This window comes from Trichechus manatus, unplaced genomic scaffold (assembly GCF_000243295.1).
Source record: "Trichechus manatus latirostris isolate Lorelei unplaced genomic scaffold, TriManLat1.0 scaffold00074, whole genome shotgun sequence".
Taxonomy (NCBI): Eukaryota; Metazoa; Chordata; class Mammalia; order Sirenia; family Trichechidae; genus Trichechus; species Trichechus manatus.
In genome coordinates this window covers 7569020-7590513 of record NW_004444010.1, presented here as the reverse complement: position 1 = coordinate 7590513, position 21494 = coordinate 7569020, and the positions used below count along the sequence as shown (strand labels likewise).

The following is a 21494-nucleotide window of genomic DNA, read 5'->3' as shown; positions in this document are numbered from 1 at the left end:
ATTTTTTGAGTACTATCTATGAACTCTTCTCCCAGAAAAATGCACAAATTCATATAATGCATTAGAGCAAAATGCAATCCAATATCAAGTTGGGGGAGGAGGAAGAGAGGTAGTTGATGGGGGTGGGGGTTGGAAAAGCGGGCTGCCTGGGTTGTCAGAGGTTTCCCAGACAGTTTACCCTCCTGCCATATGGCACAGCTCGCCTCTTTTGGCAGTTCAGGTGGGCCGCTAGGGCTGCACAGCCCATCTGGCTCCTCGTCATTTCCCTCCAACACCCTTCCTCTAATCCCAATATTATCCTCTCCTCCATTATCACTTATTCTGCCTGTCTCCCTTGCTGGCTCTCTGCTCTTTATCAGGGCCTTCTGTCACTGGCTCTTTCTCGCAGCTCCCTCACCAACCACCTGTTCAAGAAGATAGCTAAGAAGCTCAAGTGAGAGAACCTGTCCACTTCCAAACGGATAAAGCAGAGAAGAAACACGCCAATGCTCTTCCTCTTCATCAGCATAGAAATCCTGCCACGTTTTCCCTGCGTGCTTGAAGATGAAGAGCTGATGAACATGTTAGGGAAACACGTCTAAAATCAATACACACATGATTATTATTACTAATGAAGAGAAAGCCGGAGAGTCATGCACCCTTCCAATCTCTCAAAGGCAGGATGGAGATGGAAAAGGGAAGTGGGGGCCTAGGAAAGGGGATCAACACCGGTTGTAACGAAATATTTCTGTTTTCTGAAAATGGAAAGGATGTGAACTCCTAGAACCCGCTTCTTCGCCCGCCAACTCCCTAGCGTCCTGCCGCTAGACTCGCCCTCCCGCCTGTCCCAGCCTCGGGCCCGCCACCGCTCGCGGCAAAGCTTGGCGCTCCAGCGCGCGCCTCAGCCGGGGCAGGGCGGGGCGAGGCGACGGCTGGAGGGGCGGGGCCGCGGCGCGCTGGGGATGCCGTCCCGGACTCTGAGGTCACCACAGCGCCGGCCAATGAGAAGCCGGAGAAGGGGATTCCCGCTCCGGCGGCCGCCCAGCAGGCTTTTTAAACTGGACCCTGGGGACCGCTCTCCAGGAGCACAAGGAGGAATGGAGGAAAACGGAGGCTTGGGGTAGAATATGAAAGCCCCAGGGGACGGGACTCTAGGAGTTTGGCGATTAAGTGTCAAGACTGGCTTAGATCAGGAAGGAAAAAACCTGGAGGCCGTCGAGGAGAAACTAAGCTCCAGGTAGGGCAAAGTCCACGGGAGATGGAGTGGAAACTGCAGCGCACCGGCCCGCGGAGGGTCCGCACCGAAGAAGAGATGCTGTGGGTGAGGAGGCCCTTTCCTTTCCTCACGCTACTCCTTAATGGGGCTGCTTGCCGCGGGCACCGTTTGTAACACCTGTGTAGGACCAGGAGGTGGGGCGAAGCTCTAGACTCTGATCTTAATTTTGAATTGTGTAGATTTAGTTACATTCTAGAGGTGCCTGGTCGTTTTAAAAAAGTGAGTGTGGTTTAACAAGCACAGCATCTAGAAACATTTCACACCTAACGTGATGATTTTCCTAAATAGTTTCTCCCTCAACATGTTATCCGTGTTTTCAAAGGAGAATGTCAAGCGGCCGCTCGCCGAAGACCTGAAGCAGAAGAGAAGTCAAGGTTCCTCCAAGGTGAGCGTCCAGTGCTTGCTCTTGTTCTGTTTTACTTCTGTCTTAAACAAACTAATCCTTGCTGAAGAAAATATTTGTAGGAAACATAGACTGGTCTGAAAATATGAGAATTAAAATAACTCTTCTGTAGTATCACTAATTTATGATTTCCTCAAAATATTGAAAAGCAGATAAATTAAAAAAAATGTTGTTGGAGTCGATTCCAGCTCATAGTGACCTCATGTGTGCACAGTAGAACTACTCCATAGGATTTTCAAGGCTTTGACCTTTCAGAAGCAGATCGCCAAGCCTGTCTTCCTAGGCGCCTGTGGGTAGGTTCCAACCTTCAGCTAGTAGTCAAGCCCTAACCGTTTGGGCCGCCTGGGGACAATTCACAGTTTCTAATTACACTCCCCTTTGGAGCCCTGGTGGCGCAGTGGTTAAAAGCTTCGGCTGCTAACCAAAAGGTCACTAGTTCGAATCCAGCAGCCGCTCCTTGGAAACCCTGTGGGCAGTTCTACTCTGTTCTATACGGTCACTATAAGTTTGAATCGACTCATCGGCGGACAACAACGGGTTTTGGTTTGGTCTGTTGCATTTGTAGCATTCCTCCAAAAGAAATGGAAATGGTGCCATCTTGTGGACAATGCGTAGACGTGGAATCATGTAGGGACTGGTTAGCTACTTAAAAGTTGATTCTGTGTGGTATTTTTTCTCCTTTAGAGACCAAACCCCAAAGCCTTTACCTTCTCTTGTAATCAGTGTTAAAATCAGAAATTTAAATGATCTTTTCTTGATTTCTTTTGCATAAACAGACTTGATATGCTTTAAGTCGTTTATTATCACCATTCACCTTACTCCTCTTTAGGCTAAATAGTCCACATTCCTTCGATCTTTATTAATAGACTCTAGTTTCAAACACATCACCATTTTTATAGCCTTTTCTAGATCTTCTCTAAATTTTTATGTATTCAACTGGTGATCCCCTAAACTGAACACATAACTGCACCTTTAGAACACAATGACTAATGCTATTTTTAGTGGGGAAAAACTAATGACATTTGTTGTTGCTAGGTGTCCTCTAGGCAATTTCGACTCATAGCAACCCCATGTGACAGAGCAGAACTGCTCCACAGGGTTTTCTAGGCTGTAATATTTATTTATTTATTTATTTTTATTGTGCTTTAGGTGAAAGTTTATAGCTCAAGTTAGTTTCTCATACAAACATTTATGCACACATTGCTATATGACCCTGGTTGCTCTCCCTATAATGTGACAGCACACTCCTCCTTTCCACCCCAGATTTCCTGTGTCCATTCAACCAGCTCCTATCCCTTTCTGCTTTCTCATCTCGCCTCCGGACAGGAGCTGCCCGTTTAGTCTCGTGTATCTACTTGAGCTAAGAAGCACACTCTTCACGAGCATCATTTTCTGTCTTATAGTCCAGTCTATTCTTTGTCTGAAGAGTTGGCTTTAGGAATGGTTTTAGTTCTGGGTTGACAGAGAGTCTGGGGGCCATGTCTTCTGGGGTTCCTCCAGTCTCAGTCAGACCATTAAGTCTGGTCTTTTTACTAGAATTTGAGTTCTGCACCCCACTTTTCTCCTGCTCGCTCAGAGACTCTCTGTTGTGTTCCTTGTCAGGGCGGTCATTGGTGGTATCTAGGCTGTAATCTTTACAGGAGCAGATCACTAGGTCTTTCTCCCACCAAACCACTGGGTGGGTTTGAAGTGACAACCTTTTAGCAGCTGAGCGCTTAAACATTGTGCCACCAGGGCTCCTTTAATGACATTTAAGTCCTTTAAATTCCCTAAATACTTCAATATTGATTTCTTTCCAACACATTATTTCAGTTTTGTCTCATGCCCAGTTTATGTATTACCATGACTCCTAGATATTTTACTACCAAATATGGACAGTTGATCTTTTGGTTAGTAAATAGAAGCAATTTGAAAAGCTACAGATTATTTAAATAAGTTTGCTAAGTCATTTGTACTGCTATAACATATTTTTATTATCCAAGCTTTGAATTTGGAAAACCTAAGTGTAAGTATTCTAAAAGCTTAGATTACAGCAAATACTGATTTTATTTCTCTCAGTAGTTTTGGAGGAATAAGTTCTGTTTATAACTTTTCTTTAATGTGATTATTAAGATTAAAATTCTGCCACTATGTCTCATGTTAGAAACAGCCTCTGACTTCATACACCACAAAAAGGAGCAGTGACCTGAATCAGGTAGGCAGTGTATTGTTAGCTGGCTGCTTTGGGTCAATTTAGCAGCCACGACTACCCTGCCACTTGCTTCTGGGTAAATTCATCTTGTTACTGCAGAGCATTGGTTACCTGTGTGCGATGGGCTGGCAGTGTATTGTTAGCTGGTTGAATCAGTAAGTGGCATCAGCTAACATGCAGCTGCTAACTTATTGCATCACTGTGAACATCAGAGTGTAATTAAATGTGCAATTTATATAAATAAGTACTTTTTGCTATGAACCAGGGCACTATTTATCATAATGGCTATTATTACTATTCCAGTTACTCAATTATAATGCAATGGACAGCTTTATAAGGGTGAAGAAACTACTCCAATTATTTTTAAATTTTCCAAATAATAGTTTTGGAGTTTTGGGTAGATATTATTAAAGTATTTGTGAAATTATATATTTAGTTTTTAATTATAAAATTTAGAAAATAATGACAATATGGAATGGAAAGCCTAAAGTATTTCCTCCAATTTTCAGCTAAGTCTTTAGTATTCTTTCTGGGCTATCAGTTTCTTAATATGGCATTAGAATAGGTCTCTATCACCATGTGTGTATACCAGGTCACTTTCTATATGAGTCAGTCAACTAAAACATTTTCACTTGAAATAGCAAGAAAATTGGGGAGTGTTTTTTTTGTGGGAGTGGGGTTGAATTGTTCTGGAAGATTTGCTTAAATTCTTCACTTCATTTTCTGTAAAATCATAGGCTTATAAAATGTTTAGAAGAGAGCATATTTAACTTGTTAAGTGGAAAGAACTGACTATACAACATGATTTTAAATGTTTTCTCATTTACTTGGAGGCCATTTTGACGGTGTCACATGTGTGCTGGGTCCCAGCCATACAGCGCACTCATGTGGACACTTGAAGTAAGGTAGTGTAACTGACTTTGATGGTCTGGTCAATTAGTCGCACCCTAAGTGGGGTATGAAAAATGTATCATAGTGTCTACTGTATTGGGTGAGAAGTTATTGGTAAAATAAGTTCTATTCTTCCCTATTTAAACATATTTCTAGAATAAGGGTTAAACAAATACCTATGGTTTGATTCTTAGTCATTTGACTATTTTTGAATCTCATCTTTTTTTGTTGTTGTTGCTCTTGACCAATATCATTCTATTTTTAGGATCATTGTGCTTAAGTGTCCCTTCTTTGTAAATATTGTTTTCGTCTTTTTAAAATACTTTATCTTTTTTTAAAGGTTAAACTTCAACATGTTATTGTCTATAGAATATATTCTGTTGTTAAAAACAAATAAAACCTACTTAATATAGAAGGCTTGGCCTTTGTGTTTAAATTTCTTTTTAAAATTAAAGAGTAAAAGACAATATGCCAACATCCATATTCAAAGAACAGAACAAATGTTTAAAGCTTTTCTTCAGTTCTATATTGTTGTTGTATGCCATTGAGTCAATTTCTACTCATAGAGACCATATAGGACAGAGTAGAACTGCCCCATAGGGTTTCCAAGGAGCAGCTGGTGGATTTGAACTGCTGACCTTTTGGTTAGCAGCCTGAGCTCTTAACTACTTTGCCACCAGGGCTCCTTCATGTTACTAAGAGATGAGAAAGGGAGGCAAAGAATAGAATGAAATAAAGATAAGTTAAAGAGATCAATGGGTAAGGAGGAAAACAAAGATATAAATTCAAAAAGAATCTGTTCCCATAGGAGTGGGAGGGAAAGAGAGGGGCACACATCTGGGAATTCAAGGGAAAAGCAGAAGGGAAAAGAGGTTAAAAAAGAGGAGGAAGGAGGCTCAGCTGGTTGTGAAGCATTTGGATCCCAGGCGTTTTCTGGTGGGGCAGCCACCGTGCTGTTCACTTGGGTCGGTCATGTAGCTACTTACCATCACTGCCCTCTGAAAGGCTTTCTAATTCCTTACTGCCTTTTATATCCCTCAAAAGATAACACCTCTCCGTGCAACGTATGGCCCATGTTTAGCTGGGGAAGGGGAAGGGAAGAGATAGGTGTTAGTTTCTAGGTGTAGTAGTTATTAGACTTTTATTATTCCATGGGAAACAGGAAATCAAGCTGAGGGCTAAATATGGACAGAACGTCCCCATACCAGCTCTGCCCAAACATGTTATTTTTCTTTCAAAGGCGCACCGCTAATTAACAGGATATTTTGTACTTGGACCACTTGGTACTTTTCAGCTCATACAAGGCAGTCTTTTGAAACACAGTTAATGTTTTTAAAGAAACTAATTTACAGAGAAATATAATTTTTGTTTTTCTTCACAGGTTTTGTCTACATGTCTTTTTTTCTTCTTCAAGTATTTTTATGTTTGAGCTCATCTGCAAATAATTCGGTTAGGTCATTAGATTTTAGTGTGATAAGGCAGTATATTGCCAGCAGTTCTTCATTACTCAGCAACTGCATATACTTCTATATTTTTACGTAACCTTCCATCCAAATAGTATACAGTAAAAAAGAGTATATATTTTGCTCTGGATTTTTCTTTGGAGATCCTTATGATAACTTGATCAAGTCTGATTTTTTTAAGAATTTTGGTGTGCTGGAGCCAGCTTGTACTGGTTTGTGAGAACTGACTTAAATTTTCAAAAATTTTGCCAGTCAGTTGTTAAACCATTGCAGCTATGTGGGAGCATTTACACCAACGAAATTGGCAAATCCTGCAAGTCAGGACTCCCCTTGCAGAGAGTTGGTTATTAAACATTAACCGGCCAGTACTGTCTATACAGTATCCAAACCCAACCCAACCCAACCCAACCCATTGCCATGGAGTCGACTCCAGCTCACATATGGTATATACACTGTAATTATTTAGCATTTTCAAAAATGAAGTACATCTTTCAAGGTATATTTCAGGCAAATTCATATTTATTCCAATCCAACAATCTCTACTGTGACATCTGCCATGAGATGATGACCAGGAGTCAGAATGAGGTACTCTCCTCCACCCTCAAAGCAAAACAAAACAAACTTCAAGTCAGTAAATTATCTGCCACAATTAAAATGCACTTGATTTTGTTCTTTTCCTTTGTCATGAGGACAACAGCTGAATACACTTTTACGTGACTGACTCCTGGTATTTTCCTGTTATACTCCTCGGTTCAGGTGGACTGTAGCAGTTTATGTCTCAGACATTTTGATGTGGAGACAGGGAGGTTATTATGCTCAATTCAAGGAAGATGCATTTTTTTCTCAGTGTGCATCTGCCTGATGGTATTCATCTGAGACATTTAAGAAATTGCTCTACTCTCTGTTTCAGCTCACATAGCCTAATTCTTACAGAACATGCAAATTTCCTTTCCCTCAGGGCAATAATACACGTAGCACACTTTCAAATCCTCACCTGCCTGCCCTGTATACACAGAGGGCAAGTGAGGAGAACCAAGCACTGACGATAGTAGGGATTCTTAGTTGAATAAGGCAACCAGGATCGTGATATATAAGTGAAGAAATCCACTTAATATGGCTTCGGTGAAAACTCATGACTTTAGGCAGGATGTACATATGAATTCTGTTCCCTGGACAGTCCTGGTTGGCCCCAGGGCAGCTCCATTATGTCTGTCTGGTAGTGAGGAGTCTACGTTCCCTGTGTAGTGCTGGCATACACAGGTTTGCTCACACACCTAATGTGAACATATAAAAACTCACCCGACCACCCACCTGCCAGCAGCACTGGGTTGAGCTCATGGAAGTGCTCTGGAACCAATATTTGGAGGTGGTTGCCATGGGATGAAATTTTGCTTAGAGGTCCAGAATTCAAATTAGTAATAGGCTCTTGGGGCAAAATTGCAAAGGATAGATAGGTTTGTTAGGTGGCTTCTGTTTCTTCGCTAACAATCTGGGTTAGTTCTCAGATTTTTTCTCCTGATTACTTAAAACACTTTGGTAAGTATTTCCATTGACTTATAGAGTTGCAAGGAGCTTTTCAGTTTGATCCCCCTAAGTTTACAGGTGAGGAAATGGAAGTTAAAGGAAGTTAAGTGGAAAAAAAAAATGTAATAAAAATAAAAGCAGTTAAGTGACGTGTCCAAAGTCATGCAGCTAGTTAGAGGTAGCACCAGGTTTGCTGACATACTTATCAGGCATTCTTGAGGCGGCTCCATGCTACCCCGTTGCTGTCGAGTCCATTCTGACTCATAGTGACACTACAAGACAGAGTAGAACTGCCCCATAGGATTTCCAAGGAACGGCTGGGGGATTTGAACTGCCAACCTTTTGGTTAGCAGCGGTAGCTCTTAACCACTGCACCACCAGGGCTCCATGCTCCATTCCTGTAAATCCTTTGCGGGCATTTCAAATGTCTTGACCTCTGATGGAAACTGTCCTCTTGCCCCCACCAAATATCTCATTAAAATTCATAGCTGGGTAGCTGAACATACATTTCGAAGCAAAAGTTGCTTCAGGAAATATTTTTTTGTTTCTCTAAGAACTACACTCAAAGCAATTATGTAGAACTGTACACTGAAGTGGTGGTAATGGAATTCATCATAAAAAAGCATCTTCACTTCTACCAATCAGATCAGAATTTGGAACAAAGTCACAGGTATTTTAAATTAGGTCTTCCTTCTTAGCCGCATTTTACATGACTGTATGTCACATATATTTTTTTGCCCCAGACCTATTTATTTCATTTATGCAGTGGTATTTTGTGGGATAGCAACAAATTTGGCAGGATTGCTTTGTTAACCAATAACTATAAGGCTGACAAAATATAAAGGTCACGATGTTGGGAAAAAAAGTATATTGTGACTCTACCAAAAGGGTGCTCAGCAATTGCTGATTTACATCGTAGGACTGTATAATTGCAGTCATCCTCTTTTTGCATTAGAGTTTTGACTGTTTGACTCTTACTATTTCAGCCATCAGAATGATGGCAGCATTGAATTCTTTCCAGATGGCTAATCTAGTCTGAATATACTAACAAAAATCAGCCTATAATGAATGAAGCAAGCTAAATGATCTGATTCTCATGGCCTTTTTCTTACACTTGGGATTTTCACACAGAAATAAAGACTGTGATTCAACTGTTAATATTCCATTTATGGAACCTGAGTTGCTTCTGGAAAGTAACAGGGAGGGAAATCATAAAATCAATGAAGGCCTTTTCAAATATTAAGTGTCATGTAAAAATGACGTTTTGGCCAAATGTAGTAAAATGCACTAGAGACTGTACTACAAGACTGTACATGAATCTGTATACACGTTTTACATTTTTCAATATTTTCTGCTTATCAAAATAGCCATTTACAGTTAGTTACTCCAAAAATGTCAGCCATGTGCAGTGTTTCTGAATCCACATAGTGGTCTAGTGTGTTAGCATTGCCGTCAAGTGCAATCAATCCTAGAAGATGTTAAGTTGAACAATAGGATATTGAAGCCCATTGGTGACTGTGTATTCTGAATTTTTTAGTGATCAGACAAAGTACTTAATATATTTCATTCTTAATTTTTGCCTACCCTTTATTTTTACTTTTTTACTCTGGGTAATATCTATATCCTGGGGACATTCATTATCACTGGTTAACACAAGATAACAACAACAACAAAAAACCTTCAGTGCCACATTTAATTGTCAGAGTGTTTAAAACGAGAGCAAACCTTCATGCAGACATTTCTGTTCTGACTATTGCATTAGAATGGTTCAAAGGCATTTTCATAGATCCTCTTTCTTCTTTATGATCATTTGTCTAACCAGAGCTGCTATGTCAGGCCTGATGGCTTCAATGGGCTCCTCTGGCCTCCAGAACTTCACAACTTGACCCTCAGGGTTGACCAGATACTTCCAAAAATTCCATCTCGGTTCCTTCTTTGAAGAATCTAAAATATCAGAACATATTTTCATGAGCATAACTTTATTCTTTGTCAAGATTTTCATTTCTATTAGTATCTGCATAAGTAACAACTTTAGAGTCAGATTCTAGGATTGTCATAATTTCCAGTATAAAACAAAACAAAACACCCAAACAAAGCAAAACTCTTTGAGTTTGAGTAACCAAGTCTTGATATACTGGGTAACTTCACTGATGATTCTACTGATCTAGAATCATGAAATGAAACAAAGTTGTTTATTTTGGATTTGTTGATCTAAACAACAAAAATTCTACCTTGTCACCAGCTCAAAACTTTTAATTCAAAAAATTTTTTTAAGATAAAATGATGCTCTAAAAGGTCCTTGGTAATAGAAATATATAGATTACTTTTCATATTAAATATATTGATGTTTTTCATATTGTTTGGTAATAAAAATATACAGATTACTTTTCATATTAAATATATTAATATTCTTTATATTGTTACATATTACATAGCTGAAAACTAAGGAATTCTAAATTATTTTGGGAAGTTATATCCTTTGATAAATTTATGCAAGAAATATAGATTTTTTTTATCATTTATATCATATAGGACTTGTGTTCATATTCTTCACTAACATGAGAATATGTAAATATGCACATATATATAAATAATATAACTAAAATTTATCAGGTGCTTACTATGTGCCTAGTAATGTGTGTCTAGTGCTTTAAAAGGATCCTCTCATTTAAACTTTACATCAACATTATGAGGTGGGTATTTTTATTATCCTCATTTTGCAGATGAGAAAATGGAGGCCTAGACTCAAGGTCATGTGACTAATGAGTGATCCAGGGTTAGTATCCAGGCTTTCCTACTACAGAGCTCATGCTCTTAACCTCTAGGCTGTACTTCCTCCCCAATGAACATGGCAGAGCAAGCAGGTTTTAGGAGGAAGATGACAGATTCATTTTTGTACACGATGCGGTTCAGGTTTCTATGGGGCACCCACATCAGAGGAGACAGCTGGGTATATGGTTTCAGAGCTTAGGAGAGTGCTCACTCAAAGAAAGAAAGAAAGGTAGAATAAGAAGAGCCCAAGTGGATTCTGGGAAAGTCCTATCCCAGGGATCATAGAGCTAAGGGTTGATGGAAAAAGAGGACCCTGCAAAGGAGAATGAGAAGGGGCCAGAGAAGAAGGCACTGGGACCCTTACCAGCCAGGTTCAGGGGAGTTGTGGAGGGACAAGCCAGATACAGGGATCCAAGGAGGATTTGGAGACAGGGAAGCCAAGACAGCAAGTGTTAACGATTCTTTAAGAATTAGTGATGAAGTAGGCAGAAGGAACACACTGCTTGGAGTTTTTAAAAGCTGGTGATACTTTGCTTTGTAATGGGGAAAAAAACCAATGAGGAAGTATAGGTTAAAGATAATAACTAAAATAAAAAGTAACCATTATTTACTTATATATGCTTTACTTTGAGTATTGTGAACAAGCATTTAAATTAATTTCATTATTAGAAAGTAGTATTGCTGATTAGATAAAAAATCAAAGCCTTAACATGAGCATCGTATTATTACATTAAAGTCTCCTTAAAATCATTCTGAAAAATAGCAATTTTCTATAATGGGAACTATCTTTCTAAAAATAATGCCTATTCTGGGCAGGGCTCTCTCTCGCTGATGTGACATCTTTGTGTAAATCAGAAAAAGACACTCCTCCAGGGGGGTACAGCCTCACAGCACACACCCTGGCAAGTGGAACTCGACAAGGTTTCAGGCTCCCTTTGCCTCCTCACCTGGATGCCCTTGTTTAGTGAACAAGCTGCACACCTGTACATACACAGTGGTCCTGTTCATGACCAAGTGAGCAGTTACTGTCCATTTTGGCCAGCGTTAAAAGATCTAATTTTCATTTGGCCACGGTCTCATAGTCTTTCACTCTAGAGCTCCATCTTACTTCAGTGAAACCTTAAATCACTATTACCTTTTTGATTACACAGGGTAAATGGGATTTCAGAAGCTTTTTTGTGTCAAAGTGGAAGAGCCTAGGAGTTGAGGGGCATGTGGTCTGGCTTTTCTTTCCTCAGTGTATCCCTGAACTAAAAGGAGGGGAAACATCACTGCTATTCATGGCGTTAGGTGTTGCATATCGACTTTCTCTAGAAATTAAATGTTTCTAGTAGGTTCTGAGCTTATATTTTTATGAACTATTATTGAGCATCCTAATGTGGTTGGATTGGAAACTTGATTGCCTGAATCGGGTTGTTTTTTTTTGGTCAAAACTCAGATTATCTACAGTAAAAACAGGACTGAGAATATCATCAGGGTAAGTTTGATGAGAGGACATTAGTCGAAGGTCTTTTAGCACAGTGCCTGACACAATAAGCAGTATATAAGTTTGTTACTTTTACTATTTAATTTTAACACATCTAATTACTTTTACTATTTAACACATTTAATTCTCCAAACAATTTTAGGACATAGGTACTATTGGTAGCCTCATTTTACAAATGAGGAAATGGGAGTGGAGAAGTTTAGTAATGTGCCTAAAGCCACACAGCAAAAGCAACAGAACACGGGTTTGAACCCAGGCAGTTTGGGGCAAAAGCTTATGATCTTAACCACTATATAACACCGTCTTTCCATTGATTAATCTTGGAAAGTCTTAAATAGATACCTGTAGCTAGCCTAATTGTGGACACAGCCTAACACTACCCCTACTGGAAAAAAAAAAATCAAGTTATATTCTGTTATGAAATTTAGCAAAAACCTGGAAACCTAGATATTATTTATCTTTGAGGATAGTATCTCAGCTGAGTAAGGCAACATAGAATTAACCACAAAGATATATTTAACTAATAATGTTCAGCAATATTCATGAGATGTATAGATTTAATAATGAGGAGGGATATTTCCCCAGATGCTAGTTAAATGAGAGAAAACTGAGATATTTATGAAAATAGCCATAGGCACACTTCAAGTAAATTACTCGGGATGATGGTCATAAGGAATAAAATACATTGAAATAAATTTCTTTTGCCATCCAAGAAGTTAAAACATTAATTCCAGGGAAGCATGACGTCTAGAAAGTTAGTTACACAGGATGAGATTCTGGCTCTTTGATAGTTTCATAAAACTTTCCCAATAAAACATTCCAAATGGAATAGGAAAGTATGGTCCTGGTACATTTGTTTTAAAAATGAAAAGCAATTAAAAACACTATATTGGTTAGGCAAGGTAGATATTTACCAACAAGAAATCTAAATGCAGGTTCTGCTTCAGATCCTAGAATCTTAATCTTGTGGAAGATGGGGAATGTTACTCCGTAGTTATTTCTTGCAAAAGATTCTACTTCCTTGCTTGGGCGTGGCTCCGAGTCTCCAAACTGATTGCACGGAAAAGCCAAGACGCTGAAGTGGAATGGTCCAAATTCTTTGTGCAGTTCCTGCAGTGCTAAGTAATTTCTGTCTGTGAGTTTGCAGTCACTAGCCACGTTTACAACTAGTGAAACCTCCCGGAAAAAGAAAAAAATCCAACCGGAAAGTGAAGCAAATAAAAGATTAAGAAAAAAAAAGTCCTACAAGTAGTTAAAAACCTAAACCACTTTGAGAATACAACTTCCGATAGATGTTTATTTTATATTTTTAGACGTAGCCAATTTTATTAAAAATCATAACCAGATGCCTGAGTTAAGACCCTGAAAAATCACTGCCCTAAAAAGCATCAAGTACTCACAAAAGTTTTTAAAATAAAACATAATATGTTCATTGATAATGTGCTTTTTAATGTTGTTAGACTATACAATTAATACTTTTGTTAGTAAGTGTCTCCATTACACATTACTAACTATAAGTGTTTTCTAAACATCTTAAAGTATTAATTCAACACATAAACTAAAACATTTCAAAGAAAATAAATGGTTTATCAGTTAGAAGTACATAAACTATCAGAGCTCTAACAACTACAGTGATATACTAGCAATATTATTTTGAAGGCTAAATTCTAATTTGACCGCTTAATAGCTAAAATTGATTATATTAAGCAAATAAATAGAGAACATGGAAAAACAATGGAATAACAATCAGAAGATGGCACTTACTTTTCCTTTAAACTTTTCCAGAGAAACAGTTCTCCCTTTTACATCCTTCACTTCAAAGTTATAAAAGCTGTTGATTCTAGGTTTTAGGAATTTTAGTTGTAGAAGAAATAGCAATACTGTGCACAGAACCATAGACAAAAAAACTGCAAATACTTTTGCTTTGGGCCCCGAACATTTTAAAGGATAAGTCGTAAGAGGCTCCATTTTGGATGATCCTAGAGGGACACCTCAGCGGGCTGGAATTTCAAAGGAGGAGCTGAAACTTGAAACCAGTTCATTTTAACGGAAAACCAGGACGTACAGACTAGCTCCTGTCACTGCTAAGGACTAGAAAGACTCTAAGACTCTTAGAAGGGGAATGGACTGAAACTCCTGAATGAAACAAACAGATCTAAATAATGACAGTTTATTTGTGATAACAATTGCAATTGTTGCTAGAAAAATCAAGTAGTTTTTGGTTTGGTTTAATATCCAACACAGAAAATATTTCACCAGAAGATGGCGCTTTTGTAACTTGAAAGCTGTGAAGTGATCATTGTGTATTTATTGAGCAATTGGTTGGATGTAGAGGATTGGGTATACAACATCCAGGAATGGTTCAGAATGTAGATTAAATGTGATCTATTAATATGATGCATGACCTGAGGGAATTTATTATTATATGTCTGGATTAAATATGCCAAATGAGATCAAGTAATTTACAGTGTAAAGAGCAGTGAAATACTTGAAAACTATTTACCCTGACCGCATATAGCTAAGGCAGCCAAATGCCAGGTGAATAGAGTCGAAATAAATAGACTAAAAACAATTCAGGCTTTAAAAAACTCTCCTCTATCATAATGCAAACTATACGTGTTTTTCAAATGTTTTTATCACGACCTGCAGTAATACACTTTACAATATAACCCAGTACACACACACACACACGCATGCACTCACACACACAATACATATAAACACATATGAATGAGAAGTTTCATGAAACAATACTTCCCCTCTTAACTGCGATGCACCTTGATCTATTGCATTTTTAAAGCAGATTGATTCTGACCTACGAAGATGATTTCATGACTCACCAATAGGCTGCAACTTGAAGATGGAAAAATACTGAACTCTATAATCAAGTAGGGAATTTAACAGTTAAATATTGTAATTATACCAAAACAAAACCCAAAAATACCTCATGTGGGTGCACTGTCTAATTTTCTTTTTTATATGTCTTCATTTTTCCTTGGGCTGTTGCCTGCCATAGAAGGCCTAACTTTGCTGTTGCTGAAGATCATGAATTTTAAGGGTAGGTATGGGTGAGGCAATTGCGTATCCTAAAACCCATGGTTTCTTCAGTCACCTTGGAATTTGTCCAGTTTAAGACACAAGGCAAGTTCTGAATTAAGATGCTTTGTTCCACTTGGGCTTGACTGTTGGTGTCACAATGTGCTTCCAGAAAGTGCTAGGAAAGTACAGGGCAATGAGCAAAGAAGCTCATGCCTGTGCCATTCCCATCAATGTTTGATTGTTGGAGCTTCAGAAAGTGTGCTAAGGAGGCTGTCCAGCAACACTCCAGTTGCTACCCCTGTGGTGTGCGTGTGGGGAGATGGAGTTGCGGTGGGGTGGGATGGGGGGATAGCTGAGCAAGGCCCACAGCTTGGGCTGTAAAGCCTGTAAGCGACATATAAACCACTTTATTCTCACTATCATGGCCTGGTAGGAATGGATACAATTAAAGAATGATTATGCAGAAAATACTCCCTGTCATGGATTGAATTAAGTCCCCCCAAAAATGTGTGTATCAGTTTGGCTGGGCCATGATTCCTGGTATTGCGTGATTTTCCCATGTGTTGTAAATCCTGCCTCTATGATGTTAATGACGGAGGATGGGCAGCAGTTGTTAGTGAGGCAGGACTCAAATCTACGAGATTGGATTGTGTCCTGAGGCAATCTCTTGAGATATAAAAGAGAAGAGTGAGCAGAGAGACTGGGGGACTTCATACCACCAAGAAAGCAGTGCCAGGAGCAGAGTGTGTCCTTTGGACCTGGGGTCCCTGTGCGGAGAAGCTCCTAGTCCGGGGAAAGACTGATGAGAAGGCTGACAGAGAGAGAAGGCCTTCCCCTGGAGCTGATGCCCTGAATTTGGACTTTTAGCCTACTTTACTGTGAAGAAATAAATTTCTCTTTGTTAAAGCCATCCACTTGTGGTATTTCTGTTATAGCAGCACTAGATCACTAAGACACTCCCTTTTAAATATAATTTCTAGTAAAGAACAAAAATGTGCACAATGTGTTGTATCGCTTCTGAATTGTGATAATTCTACTTTGGTGTTCTCTGGCTGAGTTGTTTAAAAAGCCAAAGTGCCTGTGTTTATATTACACGTTAACACTGCTTTCGTACTTACAATCTCTGGTGATTCTTGGGCCTGCAGCATGGCTATCACCTGGGTGCTTGTCAGAAATGCAGAATCTCAGGCCCACCCCAGACTTCCTGAATCAGAATCTGCATTTTAATAAGATCCCCAGATGATTCATATGCACTTTTAAGTTTGAGAAGCCCTGCTTTGCACCTTAATTTTTTTCCCGCTTTGGTTTACCTTTGTCTTTCACAGTGGAAATATTTCATGTCTCTCTGTCTACACTAGGTATTTTTAATTAACTCATCAGGCTTTCCAAGCAAATGGCTCAGGAAGTTGAGTTTTAAGGTTTAATTCATAGTACATCTGTTGTAATTTGAACCATGTAACCCCATCCCATTGTTATTGGGCTTTGAGATGGGAAGGGGAGCAGGGTGGTTACCTCTGGGAGGGAAGTTGACCACCCTCCAGGCCGAGCCCCATAGAGTGATATTATTTTGATAAAATTATGATGATAGTTTTTAGTCATTGTTTTGTAAATACAGAAACTTTCATCAAGTGTTCCAGAGTTGAGTGAATTGGGAAGGCCAAAATTATGATGTGCGTACTTGCAAGAAATTGTTGTATAAACCAGAATGCCAGTTTTTATAATCAGAAATAAAACAATTGTGCACACCTGATGTTCAAGTTGGTTTGACCAAAAAATTCCCTCTATAAAAACCGGGAGCCCTGGTGTTGCAGTGGTTAAGAGCTTGGCTGCTAACCAAAAGGTTGGCAATTTGAACCCACCAGCCACTCCTTGGAAACCCTATGAGGCAGTTCTACTCTGTCCTGTAGGGTCACTATGAGTCCGAATGGACTTGATGGTAGCGGGTTTTTTTGGTGTATGAAAACTGCTTTGAAAGCTTAAATAAGTCCAGGATGAAATCAGAACCAGTTTGTTTTTTAATGATTCTTAATAGTTTTAAACAACAAAAGTATGAAATATAAATTTCTATACAGGTCCATTAATCAAACATTCACGACAACATTTGAGGGAACTCCTACATTGGACAGTGCTACATGAACACAGATTTTGACCTTTTAGAGACCTCTTTTTTGTTCATTTGATAGATTCTTTCTGTTTATGTTTTTTCTTGATAATTTAATTTGGTTTTTGTTGAGAATATACACAGCAGAACATACACCAATTCAACAATTTTTACATGTACAATTCAGTGACATAGATTCTGTATATGTTTTGATGTCATCATCTCTTAGCCTTCTGAGGATGTCACTAATTGTTTTAATGTTCTGTCTATACTAAAACTATTGTCCGACTATAAATATTTCAGAATTACTGATGTCTTTGCATAGGAGTTATTATGCTGGAAAAACTAGCAGCACTCTTTCATTAGATCAAGGAAGGCTTCCTAAAGGAGGGGAAGAGCAGAGACCGATGAGTTGAAGGTCAAGCTTGGGGGAAGCTACTGGATCAAGACTGGGATAAGCAGTTGATTCAGTTAAGCTACCAAACCTAGGCACTGCAGAGGATACAAGTAAAGTGTAAGTGATGGAGCCAGCCTTACACAACTTTAAAATCAATTTTGGAGACAAGAGAACACACATGAAACAATTAGGGAAGAATGATAAGGTAGTAAATAACCAAGTGCTAAATAAGTGACTTAAGTTTGTAGAGAGCTTTATATTGCACACAACCCCTTTTAGTATATATATCATTTTCCTCACAATACTTCACTGAAGCAGGAAGAAGTTAATAACTCATCCAATATCACAGAACTAGTAAGTGGAACAGGTAAGACTAGAATTTAGAACTTTCAACTTCTTAACCATTTTTTTTCCAACTGCATTAAACCATTTCTCTGTAATAAGTGAAGCGAGTTTACTTAGAAGAAAATATGGTAGGTGAGATTGCTCTAGTACTCTGGTGAAGGGGTTTTATTCATCAGAAGACAGTTTTATAAGAAATTATTCTAAGAGCCCAATGAGGACAGGGAGTAGAGAACAGCAAGGACAACAAAGCTTGGTCATGTATACTGAAGTTCTCTGGAAGGAGTCTAGGAAGTCTGCAGAGCAACAAGTCAAGATGAGAGATGACAGGGTCTTAGTGAAGGTAACCTGGGTCAAAGCAATAGAAGGAGAAAACCCATTGCCATAGAATCGATTCCAACTCATCGTAGTTGAATTGATTCTGACTCATAGAGTAGAACTGCCCCATAGCGTTTCCAAGGAGCGGCTGGTGGATTCAAGCTGCTGGACTTTTGGTTAGCAGCCTGAGATCTTAACCACTGTGCCACCAGGGCTCCAACAGAAGGAGAGTATAGATACTAAAGACACTTGGAGCCCCCAGTGGCAGGGGTTGGCAATGGAAAACAAAAGAAATGCCTACCTGAAAATGATCTTGACAGTTTTTGCTTGGGTTGTATTGCCCATTAGGATTCAGAAGCATTGGAAGTTCAACCATGAGATGAACAATTTGGTCTTCACAATTATCTTAGATAACTAGTGCTGCTGTAACAAAAAATACCACAAGTGGGTGAATTTAAAGGACAGAAATCTATTTTCTCACATTTCAGGAAGCTGGAAGTCCTAATTCAGGGCATGCTCTAGGGAGAGGTCCTTCCTTGTCAGTAACCCCAGGAGTTCCTTGAAATTCCTTGGAGTTCCTTGGCATTTCTTAGCATCTATGTTCCCCCTGTGTGTGTGTCTGTGTCTATTCTGCATTTTATAACTCAGAAGTGATCAGGTTTAGGACCCATGCTACTCTGATATGACCCAATTAACATAAAACAACCCCCCCTATTTCCAAACTGGGGCATATTTACAGGTACAGGGGGTTAGGATTTCAACACATTTTCGGGGGACACAATTCAATCCATAATGATTAATTTGATATAGTATTGAGACCTTAAATTTGAAGCGTCTTGTGGCTAGAATGCTGCTGCTTTGGGCTGATGGTGGTAGGGTGAGTGGGGGAGAGAGACATTCAGGGGCTAAGGAACAGGCATTGGGAGGATATACCTGAGCCCTAATGGGGTCATCTTTGTTACTTTTGTCTCTGCCATGTACTTTGGTAGTTCTAGAAGGACCTGGCATCACCAATGTGTCTTTCTTGGCACAGCCAGGCTTTCCCCACCCACTGAATATTTGTGTGTCAGGTTATTTATCACTAGATATATTTGTTTCTATTTTCCCAGTTGTTTCATTTTGTTATTTCCTGACCTTATTTTTAACCTCTCTAGGTTCCTTTCTATTTATTTTTTGGCACTGGTGCTCTGAATTCCTCCCAATTTAGTGTCCATATGATGTGAACTCTTTAAGGATAAACAAGCCAAACTGATGTGCTTGGAGTAGCGAGTCATTCATCCCTTTTCCCTTCTTTGTCTTATTTTTCTTATCTTCCTCTTCCTCTCTATTAATAAATACTTGAGTCATTTAAAACTATGCGACAGGCATTTCCTCAGCAGGAGAAAGATCCTGGGACAAAAGTTTAAAAACATCGAAGATGAAATAGCACAACCTATGGCACTGTTTGCTAAGCTGCGGGCATTTGCATGCCACCTCTTTGTGCCATGATGTCTGCATACCAGCTATTATTTACCAAACACTTTTTATTTAAATGGACTCATTTGTTTTATTCAAATTAATTTTTTATTAGGGAAAACTTTATATCAACATTGAAAAATTTAAAACAGATTTAAAAATGCACACGAAAGTATATAACTATTAAAAATATTCATCTGTACCACCACCCCAAACCATGTGCCGCTAGTGGAGGGGCTGACTGGGAACTGAACTTTATGTTCAAAATGTCATGGAAAATCGTGCGCTCTTTCAAAGATCTTTATGTTGAATAAAAATTTGCTTCCTCCCATTCATTGATTCTAGTTTTACCCTTAGGAGCAATACAGAACAAGGCTTTCTTCTTTTCAGAAATTGTTGTTTTTGTTAGCTGCTGTGGAGTGGATTACGACTCACGGCGACTCTATATGTGCAGGGTAAAACTGCTCCATAGGGTTTTCAAGCCCGTGACCTTTCAGAAGCAGATTGCCAGGCCTGCCTTCTGAGGTACCTCCAAACCAAAATCCCGTCCACGTCGAGTCCACCAACCTTTTGACTAGCAGTGGAGTGCTTGACCGTTTGCACCACCCAGGGACTCCTGTCATTTTTTTTCCCTGCAAATTACAGCCCTTTAAATATTTGAAGACAGTTCCTTTTGGATCTTTCTTCCTCTACACTAAATGCCTCGGGCTCCTTCACTCTGTTTAGGTGTGGCTCCGCTCCTGTGCTTTTCCTGAACCCCCTCGCCCACCCCTCCATGTCATTGCAGTCTCTTTCCTCTGCATGAACTCAGGTTTTGAATCCTGGCTTGTCAGTCTCCCTTTAAAGAACAGTTCTGGGACTGTTCACGGTTCTCCGGATGACTTCTGACCTGTGCAGAGACCCTGGGGTTTCACTCCATCTCTTTCTTGACACTATTTTTCTCCTAATGTGATCCAAAATTGTACTGCTTTTTTAAAAAAGTAATTTCATCATCCTGTTGACTCATATTTTGGTGATGGATTTTCAGTGTCAGTCCTCTCCCATCTCATGGCTGCGCAATGAAAAAAAATCTAAACGGAAGACTTTTGATTTATCCTCATTGAATTTAATTTTGCTGATTTTGGCCCTTGTTTCAGACTTTATTCTGAATTTTATTCTTTCCTTTCTGTCCTTTGATATTTTAACTATCTTTTCAACTTAGGACAATCAACAATTTACTTTTATTTTTTATTGTGATTTAGGTAAAAGTTTACAGAGCTAATTAGTTTCTCACTAAATAGTTAATACATAAATTGTTCTGTGACATTGGTTGCCAACCCCGTGATGTGTCAACACTCTTCCCTTCTCCATCCCATGTTCCCTGTTTCCATTCGTACAGTTTTCCTCTCCCTTCCTGCCTTCTCATCTTTGCTTTTGGGCTGGTGTGCCCGTTAGTCTCATATACGTGACTGAACTATGAAGCACGTCCCTCATGTGTGTTATTGTTGGCCTTATAGGCCTGTCTAATCTTCGGCTGAAGGGTGAACCTCAGAGTGACTTCAGTACTGAGTTAAAAGGGTGTCCGGGGGCCATACTCTCGAGGTTTCTCTGGTCTCTGTCAGACCAACAAGACTGGTTTTTTTCTGAGGGGGCGGAATTTAAATTTTGTTCTACATTTTTCTCCGGCTCTGTCCGGGACCCTGTACTGTGATCCCTGCCAGAGCATTTGGTAGTGGTAACAGGGCACCATCTAGTTGTTCTGGGCTCAGTCTGGTGGAGGCTGTGGTAGTTGCGGTCCATTAGCCCTTTAGACTAATCTTTCCCTTGTGTCTTCGGTCTTCTTCATTCTTCTTTGCTCCAGCCAGGATGGGAGCAGTA

At 39.4% G+C, this 21494-nt stretch overlaps 2 protein-coding genes across 4 annotated transcripts in view; one reads left to right on the top strand and one right to left on the bottom strand.

The window, feature by feature from the left end:
• Positions 1 to 1237: 1237 nt before the first annotated feature.
• The window catches only part of CDC20B (cell division cycle 20B), a 48300-nt gene continuing 28043 nt past the window's right edge, over positions 1238 to 21494 (top strand). Inside the window, 2 exon segments of the mRNA XM_012556686.1 lie at positions 1238 to 1300; positions 1578 to 1646. Coding sequence (XP_012412140.1) covers positions 1238 to 1300; positions 1578 to 1646 — 132 coding nt within the window.
• Positions 9351 to 13953, bottom strand: GPX8 (glutathione peroxidase 8 (putative)). Of its 3 annotated transcripts, none has more exons than XM_004380466.2 (3): positions 13750 to 13953; positions 12900 to 13161; positions 9351 to 9671 (listed from the first exon to the last, which is right to left on the bottom strand). In XM_004380466.2, exons 1-3 carry the CDS (start codon positions 13951 to 13953, stop codon positions 9508 to 9510), a joined length of 630 nt encoding a protein of 209 aa, XP_004380523.1. In that variant the 3' UTR covers positions 9351 to 9507. The 3 variants fall into 3 exon arrangements, with proteins under 3 accessions (XP_004380523.1, XP_012412145.1, XP_012412147.1); XM_012556691.2 differs by having other exon boundaries at positions 13903 to 13953; XM_012556693.2 differs by lacking the exon at positions 12900 to 13161 and having other exon boundaries at positions 9482 to 9671.

Excerpts from the sequence above, each read along its gene's own strand:
- GPX8 (XM_004380466.2), bottom strand. The coding sequence starts at position 13,953 with ATGGAGCCTCTTACGACTTATCCTTTAAAATGTTCGGGGCCCAAAGCA. Across the intron at positions 13,162-13,749 it reads TGGAAAAGTTTAAAGGAAAA|GTTTCACTAGTTGTAAACGT; the intron begins GTAAGTGCCATC and ends TTTTTCCGGGAG. Across the intron at positions 9,672-12,899 it reads TGCATTTAGATTTCTTGTTG|ATTCTTCAAAGAAGGAACCG; the intron begins GTAAATATCTAC and ends CTGATATTTTAG.